Genomic DNA, 12,526 nt, shown 5'->3' on the forward strand with positions numbered 1-12,526 from the left:
GAAGTAAGTGTCCATTAAACATCAGAAAATGGCACTTTAAACTTTTGGAGCTGAAGTACTGACATTTTAGACTTTGGTAAAAATAGGGCTAGAGGTAAAGATTATGTGCACCTTTTCTTAGTTTTGCTTAATTTTTTGCAGTTAAGAAAACAAAATCCCTCCCCTGAAGGGCAAATAAAAATCACTGTAAAGTTTTAATTGTTGAATGCTTTCACAGAACTCAGAAGCAATTAATTACAACACATGATTTCATAGATAAGAAAAATGTACACTCTACTTTTTCAGAAAATGAAACAGTGATTACTGGCCAGAGGCAAGCATGGCTAGGAGCAACCACTTAAAATGTCCTTAAGGTGCTCCTAGACTCTCTTTTATTTCAGGGAAAGAAAAAAAAAAATCTCTAGTGGCATACTTTTTAAAAGCAAAGAATCTGTCTTGTACTAGGCTTCCATTATGTCAGAATATGCTAATTTGTAAGCTTGCTCATTAGTAATATCCAATTCTTATATTAACGCGTTTAGATTTCTTTTCCCACCACATGGTCAGTGGCATAATCACTTGACACATTCCTCAGTGACATGAAATCCATTAAGAGTAATGACTGAACACTGTTTTGGAAAGGTTTGTGGTTTTTCCCCTCCATTCAAATGTTTGTAATTGTCAATCATGAGATCAAATTTTGATCTTGCTTATACAGCAGTAAATTCAAAGTAACTCCAGTAGCTCTGATGGAATTACAGTGAATTGTTGCTAGGGTAAATGAAAGAAGACATTTTGTGATGTGTCAAGATTAAGAAAAAAGGAATTATTGGAATACAGGAAGAAGTTGTCTGTCAAACAAGTTTAATTAAATTCAATTGAATGCATATAAATTAAGAGGGAAAAAACCCCAAAGCCAATTAGTACAGCCAGAAATTATCAACAAGCAAAATACCGACATCTTGAAACCTGCCTAGAAAAGCAAGAAAGATTTGAGTTATAGGAGACTGATGTTTTTGGGACTCTACAACACAAAACCATACACAACAAAAAAGTGTAGGAAGCGAAACTTTCAAAACTTCTCAGTGAAGAATGTTTCATGTAATTCATGGAAGACCCATCTCCAGTATAAGGATTTTTTATGTGTCAGTAAGGAGGAGAAGGGGAAAAAAAAGAAAGAAAAAAAAAAAAAGGAAGGAAAAAACATTGCACTGCAAAACTGAATAGCTACTGGAAAGCTGGAGGAGGCAGATGGAGAAACCCCATACCTCCCCATCTCCAACCTGGGTACTTGCAGGTGTCTTAAAGAGCTACAACACATACAGGTGCCAGCTACAACAAAGAAAGGTAAGCCAGAAAGGACTATTTCAGAAAATACTCAACTAAATGAATATGATATTTTTTAAAATTTTCATTTCTCAATCATCAAACCATTTAAAACTCAAACTATATTTTAAAAGTGAATTTAAATTCTGGGCAAGAGCAGTGTGTTTATCTGTTTCTCTGAGTAAAAACGTATTTAAGTCCATTGAATTGGGTCTCCACTGTAGCATTGGATAAGGTGCAGTAGTCTGTTTTTGTCATACAACTTTGAAATTATCTTTAAAACTATTGACAGGCCTCTCTTCCCTTTCTAAACCTATACTGCAATGTTGGATGAGACCATCCAGTTTTCTCTATTGCCTCCCAAAGTAGTGTTTCTGGCCAGCAACAGTTTCAGGACTCTAGCTGAAGGCTTCATCCTCACCATGTCTCATACCTAATATTTCTCCATGTCCTTAACCTACCAAGCACAAGATAGTCCATCCTGGTAGGTGATAGGTATAACAGCCTAGATGATATGTTGCAAGACTCACATTGAACTGTGTTGCAGAAGGCAAGTATGGTGCCTTCAGGTGGAGTTTCTTTGAATACTTTCAGCATTCCCAACAATACAAGGCTCTTCCTGTATGGAAGTAGAGTTCTTTATCTCTGGTCATCTTTACCCCTCCTAGATCTCTCTTGCCTTCTTAAAAATATCCTTTTAGTAGCTCCTTTTTCCAGAATAACATGCAACGTTCAAGATATGTATGTAAAATTGCCTGATACAATAGTGTAATAAAGCCTTCAGCTTTTTTCTTAATAGCTCCTAACCTCAGATTTGCTTTTTTCTTACCTGCTGAGCACTGAGATGAAAGCTGTCAACAACTCCAACTCTTTCCAGAATGGTAATAATTACTATGGAGACAGTCGATGTACACATATTCAATTAAAGTTGTTTCTTTTTTCCTACGTATTTATTGACACTGATTTTTCATTTTCTGTCCACTTTTTAAATACAAACAAGTTCCTTATAAGATTTTAAATTTGATGCGCCATAGGCCTGATAATGTATTGCTTTAGATGGATCCCATCTCTCTCCTAAGTAGGTATAGAGTTCCAGTCACTAAGATTTCTGTACTCATTAACCTGCTCAGGCTGTGGAGCTTAATATGGCACTTAGTACCATACTAGTTGGATATTTGCAGAGCAAGTGACTTCCATCACATGCTGATTCCACTATTTGCAAAGGATTAATGCTATCCCTATGTTAATATTGGAAGTCACTCAACTCCTAGAGACAGAAAAGTACCTATAAAAAAGGAAAGCGTGACATTCATTATGAAGTAATAATATTTTTCTTTTCAAACAGAAATGGTAAAGATTTTTTTATTGTAGTTATTAGCAGTGAAAAAAATGTGAGTTGCCTATACAGATAAGATGCCATCAGACAATACCATCACTGGAGCATGTTCATAGCTTATAACATAAATCAGTGGATTACATTTGTGAATTGTCCTGCTTTCTGATCTTCCTAGGACCTTTAGGAAAAGAGGCAATCCTGATCCTTAGTAAATTATGATGTTCACTGGGTGTGCCTTTGTATGTGTAATTATTGTCTGTAATCTTCATTCTTTTCCTGTCACAGATCAGTTTACAGATCACTATTCTGAAGGAGACAGTTTATTTTTTATAAATACCCAGCTTTTTCTTTCTGATTCTTAAAAAATTTTAGGCACCTGACAGACTTGCTTTTGTCTTTGCATGGCTGATCTCAACAAAAAGATACAATAGTAAATCCGACCACAAATAGTCACTTTAAATATACCTGTTTTATTTTTACCCCATGCTTAAAATCAAAAGGATTTCTCATCTCCCCAGATACTGTAAGAAATCATTGTTCTAAAAAAAGCTCAGATCTGGGGCTCTATCTCCTAGCGCTTCTACACACCCCTTCCTGTGTGATGGTAATCCCTACACCCCCAAAATATAGCCCTTAAAAAAGATGCTTTGCAATTTAGTCTTAACTCCCCTTTTTCTTGGATCAGAAAAGTGGTAATACGATTTTTAACTCTTCTTGCTGTCCTTTTGTGTTGTTTTTTTTCTTTCAAATGAGGTTAGATATAGCACCACAACCATCACACATGGCAATCTCAGAAGTCTTTTCTAAGAAAAGAAGCTAACACCACCACCTCTTTGTCAATCTTACATTAGTCCCTTAACAGGTTAAGACTTACAATCTTGTAAAGGAAGGTTGCAGTAAAAAAAGCACAATCAGACACAAATGCCTTCGTAACTGTTGACTTTTCTGTTTGTGTTTTTATAAGAACATGAAGCATCAGTCTTCCACTTAATAGAAAGTAGAGGCTTAACTCTTTTCTTGTCTCTTTGGAAAAAAAAACCAAACCTATCTCTACTTCTTAGGTATAAATCAGAAAAATAAAACCCAGCAACTTGTGATAAAATCTACTAGGTATATGCTGCCCTAGCAATGCAAAATAACTGTAAACTCAGCCTTACTGACCAAATTAAAACCAAATCTATGTCTGCTCTCCTTCAAAGTGCATCAGAGTAGTCAGAGCATAGCATTGGATATAGTCCAGAATACTTTATGGAGGCTTCCTGTAAGAAGTGCAATCAAAATTTTTTGTCCTTTTAATACATGTCTTGAGAAACCCTCATCATTTGCATCATAAGATAAGGAAAACCACAGCAGAAAGTGTGATCTTTGCAGACCCATAAATAGCCCACATGCCATAAAATAAATACAATGATGTCTACAGGAAACACAATGGTACTTAATCATATCCAATATCATTAACACAAAATACATTTCATAGACAGTCCTCAAAAAAAACCCCAAAAAACCCAAACCACTAAGTAAATTCCGAAGAAGACAATTGGGGTAAAGCAATACAAAAGGATTTTGAATGAACGTAAAAACACTTTCAAAAACAGATTGTATGAAAAGCTGGTATGAATTTTTCCAGGCATTTTAAAACCTTTGTCTAACTTTCAGATATTATTCTCTAGGGGACAGCACACCAGCAGTTGCCAATAAAGAGAAAACTGATAAAAGCCTGCTTTGGTATAGATGACAGAATAAAAGCACTACCATGAGTAAGAGGCTGCAGGAGGTCTGCTGGTTGCATGACACATTCCTTCTGTCAACAACAACCAAATATTCACAGAACTATTAGCTGTATGGTGGATCCAGGCTAGCCTCTAGCCGCTTTTTTTACTCTGTTAATTGATTAACTGATTCAATAAGAAAATGCACTTAATGCACATAACCAGCTGAAAAACTCTAAACATTATTACAGAATATTTTTAAAGGGACCAATTTTACACAGAATCAATTCTATGATTTTCACCATTTCAATATTGTGCCTTCAGAGAAAATTCAGCTTTGAACAGGCAGAGAAAAAAAGCAACAGTATACATTACTACTGTTTTGTGGATCAGAAAGACCTTTAAACAGTAGCAAGCTTATGAGATAAGAAATCCTTAACCACATTTTGGGCTGCTGATTAATCCACCATTAAGAAAAAAAGAGTAGAGGGGAAAAGACACACCAAGACCAGAAGATGGGATGGACCTTTATTCACCTCTGGTTTGGAGGTTGATGGGTGTAGACTCCTAAATAAATAAATAAATCTTCTTTTTTAGATGACAGTATTTGGGCCTATCTCATAAAATTCAGAATTGGGAAAAAAAAAAAAAAGAATCCAGGTAGACACAATTTGCTTCAACTATTTCTAATAGACTGAGATTCAGCAGAAGAACTCTGAAGGTGAATTAACTTTAAACTATTTCCACATTTATTCATACCACTGCCTTCTCTCAGGTTTTACCTAAAAAGTTACAGAATCTCTTATAATGAGGTAAAATATTCCAACTTAAAAATTACTATTTCATAACTGTGTGAAAATAATTTATTTACCAGCTTCTTACTACCTATTAGAGAGAGTTGTGTCACAAGGGAGAAAATTGTTGGGGTAAAACTGTGCTTCTATCCCACCTCCTCCATTGGCAGAACTACATGGTGCCCTATGCATCCTGAAACACTTTTATCTGCCTTGAATACCATACATCTAGGTGACTGTACATCCCTCCCTCAATATTCTGCCTCCTGACAGGTGTAAGGAGCTTTAAAATGAGAAGTTGTGCCCTGAATATACACTGCTGTAGCTTGAGCAGTCACGAAGTAGCTGAGACAGTAATTAAGCAGAATAAATCAAAGTGCACATTGCAGAATTTCTTAAAAAAAGAGCCCATCCCTGACCCCAACAGACATTTTTTACATAAAAATCTGGAATGCAAAATGTTTGGCACATGGTGTTTCACTTCTGGCACACTGAAAAGAACAACCCCTCCCTCCAACAAATGATGCATAATCAAAATAAATCTGTTTTCTTAGAAATTCGTATAGACCTAAGGATTAATAAGAAAGCTAGCCAGTTAAACCATAACACTGCAGCTTAGTTTAATCCATCGTGGGAAAGGGTGAAGTCCAGCTTTTAATTCACATTATTACTAGGGTAAAAGCATCTTTGCCTACAGACAGGCCAACCTGGCAAGAAGGCCTTCAAACTAGGACCAGTATAGGGAGAAGATGATGACCAACAAACAAGTGAGGAAGTGGTGAGGTGGACTGACTACTGATTGAACTGCTGGGCTCAAAAAGTTGTGATCTACAGCATGAAGTCAAGCTGGAAGCCACTCAATAGAATTATGACTGGGGGATTGATGCTGTGGCAAATACTGTTTAACATCTTCATTAATGACCTAGAAAATGGGGAAAAGTGCACTCTCAGCAAGTTTGCAGATGATACAATCTGGCAGTAAGGAGTTGTTACATCAGATATTTGTCCTGCAAGAAGGTTCAGAGGGATCTTGACAGGTTGGAGACATGAACCAACAGGAACCTGAGTTCAACAAAGGAACAAAGTGCAAAGTCCTGAACCTGGGAGGAATAAACCCATTGCATATTTGTATGTAGAATATAGATCTAAAAGTAGTCACAGACTAATTTAATTTCTTATTTCACTACCGGGATTCTTGTAATTTCACTAATTTCTTGCGCATGTCCAAGTGTATTATGGAAAGTGCACAGGCAGAAATGAAAGAACACTGACCCAGCCATACCATATTGGAGTTCAGATACGGAATCTGGTATTTTCAGTTTAATCAGTTTTCTCCAAAAAGGACAATGGATCTCTTAACCAGTTTACCAAAATGTAGCTCTTTGTAAGTTAGGATGCTAAAATAAATCTCCCATAAAACAGTTTAAGAAAAAGTTTCTGAATGAATCATTGTGTTTATAAAAATAAATAAAAAAACCAAAAAACCATCAGTTTGATTAAAGAGCCCAAATTTAGGAAGAAAAGCCATTGAGTTGCTTTTCAGCATAATAAATGATTATAGGTATTATTAAAGAGATTGAAAGCAGAGAGTATTTCTACAATAAACTTACAGGTAAAGGAAGCATGTATTGTTGAAAGCAAATTACTGATATTGAAAAGTTGAGGCCTCTAAGAACATTGCAATTAAAAGGGGTGCCAGGGTCAGGGAGGAGGATTGTAAATTAACCTAAAAAAAAAAAACAAAACAAAGAAGCCATATGAGAGTTGCACTTCATGTGGTTTTGGCTTTTTCTTATATGAAAGTCTTAGGACAAAGTCTACTTTTCCCATTGGCTGATAGGACTGATTTCACTGGAAACTTTTATACAGAAGAGGAGCAGGAAAAAATTCAGTTAAATTTGTATTTAGAATGAAACATTCAAAAGAAAAGGTCACAGACGACATCTGACATTTGCGCTGGGTAAAGGGAAATCAGGCAAAAAAGTGGACTTTTGCAAGGCGCATTGGCACAAAGGAGCAAGTGAAGTTGTGTGAAGAGGTGAGATAAAATAGATAAGAAAAGGTCTGCAGAAAATCGAAGACAGTATCAACTCCTGAGGTCTTCAAAAGTAAAAAGACAATCCACAGGAAAAGAGAGACCATAAACCCAGGAGATAAAGCTCAGGAAGGTGTCATTGTGAACATACAAGGAGAACAAGATTTTATGGAAGAAACAGATAGTATCAAAGGTAGGAAAGACATGAGTAAGAATGAGTCTGGAGAAGACTTTTGGAGGCACAACCAGGGAGACTGTATTACTATAGAGTATTGGTGGAATGCCAAGGGGTCTGGGGCAGGCTTAGCAAAGGAACATGAAGGAATTTTGTTAGATAAACTTTCTAAACAGTTTAGATATTAAAGGGAGATGGAATGTGACTATTAATGTTCTATACAAATTATCAAAGTGTGTTCTGGGCAGAACAGAGAAGAGAGAGACTGACACAAAAGATTAATACAGCAGCCTTGCATGGGCAGAAGAATTTCACACTGAACGTGTTTGTATCTAAGTTCTCCTTCCTATCCACAATCCAACTGCAAGAGATATGACAAAAAGGCAATAGAAAACTGTGCATAATGGCAATTATCTTATAGGAAGATCTGGCTTTCAACGCCAGGTTTGTAAGTTATCTGATTTTTTGAAAGGACAAATTCAGTAATCTTTGAAAAAGTAACATTACCTTTTTAGCAATATTAACTATGAAAATAATATCCATCAATGTGTATAAATCACTTTGCAATGGATGTTAATCACTAAACATTAAAAAAGATCTTTAATACTTTAAAAAAAATGCAAACTCAATTTTCTGTTAATAGAAGGTGCATCCTACATGCCTTGATAGTGGTTGTGGCCTAAGTAAAGAAGACTCAATTACTTCTAGAAGTTAACCATTCTGAAAATTCAGATACTGAATTAGTTGCATAGATCATACTGGGAATTCTTTTCTGACAGTGGTGAAAAGGTTCACCACTGTGAATTACTAGTGAATCACTCTGCATAGGAAGAATTTGAATGTTACTCAAAGAGCTAGCATACCATTAAATTTACTTTTATATAGCTAGGTAGATTTACATAAAATTAAAATGCTGGAATTGTTTGTAAATATTTTGAATAAATGGTTAAATCCTGTTTCTTATCTCACTATATTATATAAAACAGTGTATTTGGCAAAACCCCACACTAAGTCCTACTTTCTGTTGCCACGATGCAAATATCATCATAGCATAAAATGGTTTTAAAATGAGTATAAAGGGAAGGAATAATCAAGTTTCAGGATTGCGTTCTAATGAGTACATTGTACAAGACAGCTAAATATCACTATTCATAAGCTGCCAGCAGTTGCATGGACATTCGCTGGTGTAAGGTAGCTCTGCATAAGTGTATTCCTCTGCCGGTACACAGTAGGAGCAGTATTAATATTTAAATGTGCAACAGCAAACATGAGTGAAAATCTGCTTAGATTTACAATTTGACACGAATCCACATCAAAAGCTGAAGATCATTTTAATCCATCCTAAAATAAGCATGCAGCTATAAAATGTTTATCAGATAAACAATAGCTGTCATTTTACAAGTAATCAGTGATATACCTATTTCAAGTCATCACTGGCATACCAAATGTGATTTCTCACTGAGTGTATCCTGAAAATTTGCATCTCTCATAAGGTAAATCATTAGCCTTTAGAGCACAGATGTTCTGACAATCTCTTCTACATGGCCCCAGATGTGATGTTTTAACGAACTATGTCCCTGAAACTTTCCTAGAGTGTCAAGTTTTCTAAGGCTTAAGGAGAAACTAGATAAAATATGTTCTGTATTTTAACTACTTTACTCCAAGGTGAAGTGATTGGTTGAAACTGGATGTAAGGAAAAACTGCAAAATGTACTTGTGTACTACTTCAAAACCTTTTTTTCAGTCTTCCAGCTCAGAAATTCTCAAATATGTTTGGTGAAAAAAGTGAAGGATGCAAAAAAAAGCCCCTCCATTATTCAGGGCTTAAAAAGTAAGACAAAGGTGAAATTATTTGTCCAAATGTACAGAAGAGGCAGAGACTCTTAGCATAAATTTAAGAATATTCAATAACTCAGGGAAGCATAATATTTTCTGTTTTAAAGTACTAAAATGTTGCAAAAGAATGCTGAATTATACTTCTCTGTAACTGAAATTAACTATTTTATTGAAAAGCTAATATTTAAAATCAGAAAAAGTTGAAAACTAATTGTTTCTAATTGTTCCTAATTGTTCCCCTAGGGAACAGAAACCCATAAGGAGAAAAGGAGTCATAAGGCCATATCTATGTAGTTTCTGAGATATGCAGAGAGCAAATCACTATCATAGGGTGAAAAATTTAATTAAATCCCAGAGCGGTACCAAATTGGAAAATTCAACAGTAACAAAATTCTACAGAATTCATTTACCCTCTCCAGATAAACTTTCTCTAACAGTTCCTTTAACATCAAAAAATTGCAATCCTAAAGTCTTAGCTCTGTATACCTTTACAAAATCTAACTCTGGAACCACTGCCTTTGGTACACAACACAGGTCAATGCTGACTGCTTAACCTCCATCTCTCTTCACTGCCTTTACTTTGCGTTAGCAGAATTTAGCAAAAATCAACTACACTACACAGTCAAAATTATTTTATGGCAGCTGTGAGTCATTAGCATAACACAATCTTTTTCCAAATTCATGAGAAAATCCTTGCATTATTTAATTTCAGAAGCAAATAAATGTGAGAATGTATTTTTTATATTATTGGATATTCATAAAGACATAATAAATCTTTTACTTTCATATAATGTAATGAAAATTAGATGACATAAGAACACTCATGCTTCTCAACAGGCAAAATAATTTCTAAAGATGTATGTTCTGCTTATAGAAAAACATGAAAAAACGCATTCATTCATCTCTCAGCCATGCTGAAATCAGATTTGCATAAGGAATGCTTGAGAAGGTCTAGCTTTTCCAAAACATAGCTCTAAAAATCCAGAAAGTAAATAAGTTAAATCATGGTACATTAAAAAAAAAATATCTAATTTTGAGGACAAAGCGCTTTGTCCCCTGGATTCCATGTTTACGGAATGTGGGCCAATATGTAAATAAAAATAAATTAAAAAAAATTACAAATAAGAACTTCAACAGATTATTTATCCTTCCATGTCATATTAATTTCTTCTTTGGAAAGCTAGGAGGTCTCTATATTGAAAAGTGTACATGAGAGAGAGAGTTCATGTAGTTATGACTCTCAAAAAACTTATAAATGTTGGTTCTTATCAATATTGTTGCAATTCACACAAACCTTCCTTTTTGTCTTCTGCAGCAATCTTCACTTTTGTGTCTGTTATGTCTTTGAAAGAGGCCAGAAAGAGTACTACATCTCCTTTTTCATTCTTTATAGGAACAATATCCAGTAGGCACCAGAATGAAGACCCTGCAAGGATAAAGAATGAATTTAATTCAAACAGCTGTCTATTAACAGAGAGATGAAAAAAAGCATACTACTAAATCTACAACTAATGTAATTCAAAAAAAAAAAAATCTTATTTAGGAGGTCAGTAGTCAGGGAATCACAGATGTTCAGCTCATGTAAATCCGTTTGCATCATTGGTTGAAGCTCAGTAATACTGTTTTCTCTAGAATCAAGGCATTAATTTAAATGTAAAATTTATCTACAGGGATCATTAATAGAGTTTAATGAAGCTGCTTACTCCTCTGAAACCATGCTTTCTTTTGAACTCTCAACTGATGTTGCTTATTTTACTGGAATAGCTTTTGCTTTGTTAACGTGACATCTGAAGCTTCCATGTTTACTATAGAGTCATTCTACCTTAATCATCTGACTTGATGCTCATTAAAACCTCTTGGCAGAAGACCTGATAGTCAGAGCACCATTCCACTAATTCAAAGATATTTAAACTAATCAGACAACAGACTTAACTCATTGCATCTTACAAATGGTGAGATTTATAAATACCACACCTCATCTATAAAATTATCAGCCATCTTCCTTGTCTATAATGTTCTCCTTGCTAAGACTTAGGTTAGACAGCACTGAGTGTGGCAATATTCTAAATTCATGTCAACCTTTCTCTGCCCACACTTGCTACATAATTTTACTGATTAAAATAGTTATTGTCACTGATTGTGTCACATGTTCTGTTTGCAAGGTATATTGTTCAGTTCCAATAACATCATTCGTAAGTTTGCTGTTAATGCAGACCACCCAGAACAGAAGATAATGAATGCCTACTTGCTGGTAATGCACTGGAAGTATAACAGAGATCTTAGCAAACACCCAAGATCCCAATCCCATCCATTCTGGGATCATTCAACCCAGTGCCAGGCTTTTGTGTTATTCATTTTTTGGGTACCAGCAATAACTACCTCCACCCACCATCAGACTACTAATTTTATTTGTAAGATATATAAGTACCATTACAGAATTACTGTTTTAGTTTTAAACTTCTTTTTTTGGGCATGTCTTTACACTTCCATAATCACATTCCTTTCCAACATACTTTTTTGGCATTAATTTAGAAGAACAAGTCTACTTTCATTTATAAAAGGAAACAGGAATAGATCTCTGGACCACTGCTGTCACAACTGTCTACTGCCAAATGATCTGCTGAGCTTTGGAATGGCCCTTAGGAAGAGTAAGCAGGTTAGTCACTTCCCACTCTATTCTCTGTCTTCTGAACTCTGCAGTCTTGAAAATGAACTGGACACACCAAGATCACCCGGAGCGCGGCGAACAGGACGGGCAAACAGGGCGTGGCGCGTCAGAAGGGCGTGGCGCGGCAGTTTGCGCAGGCAGTTCACGCGGGCAGGGCGAGGGCCCTCTCCTAGCTCCCAGGCTCAGGAAACTCAGCTACTAAGAGGAAGCTCAGCCATGGCACCCCCCCGTCAGAAGGCTAGATCCAATCAGTTGGTCAGAAAGGACGCCTCAACGCAGACTGAGGACCTTGGAAAGCACGCAGCGGTCCAGGTCTCTGGCTGCAGGGAGTGCCACCAGTTGGCGCTGGAAGCGAGCAACAGCACAGGTGACACCTGCATAAGATGTGAGCAGGTAGACTACCTACTCCGCCTGGTGGCGGAGCTAAAGGAAGATGTAGACAGGCTAAGGACAATCAGGGAAGCAGAGCAGGAAATAGACTGGTGGAGCCGCACCCTGTCATCCCAGAAATCTGTGCAGGAGCAGACACCAAAAAAGGCCCCAGATCAAAGGGAACTAGTATCCCCCACTCATCAGGACGAAGGAAGGGTCTCAACAGAGAGTAGGGAATGGAAACTGGTGTGTAGTCGGGGCAGGAGAAGAACCCCTTCTGTGCCCACTGCTTCCCC

At 36.3% G+C, this 12,526-nt stretch overlaps 1 protein-coding gene across 1 annotated transcript in view; it reads right to left on the reverse strand.

Moving 5' to 3' along the window:
- Nucleotides 1-12,526, reverse strand: part of KCNH8 (potassium voltage-gated channel subfamily H member 8) — a 189,365-nt gene that overhangs the window by 95,795 nt on the left and 81,044 nt on the right. Inside the window, exon 3 of the mRNA XM_035894055.1 lies at nucleotides 10,485-10,616. Within this exon, the coding sequence (XP_035749948.1) occupies nucleotides 10,485-10,616 (132 nt within the window). The remainder of the gene's footprint in view (nucleotides 1-10,484; nucleotides 10,617-12,526) is intronic.

Source organism: Egretta garzetta, unplaced genomic scaffold (genome assembly GCF_000687185.1).
Source record: "Egretta garzetta isolate BGI_Z169 unplaced genomic scaffold, ASM68718v1 scaffold94, whole genome shotgun sequence".
NCBI classification, from domain to species: Eukaryota; Metazoa; Chordata; class Aves; order Pelecaniformes; family Ardeidae; genus Egretta; species Egretta garzetta.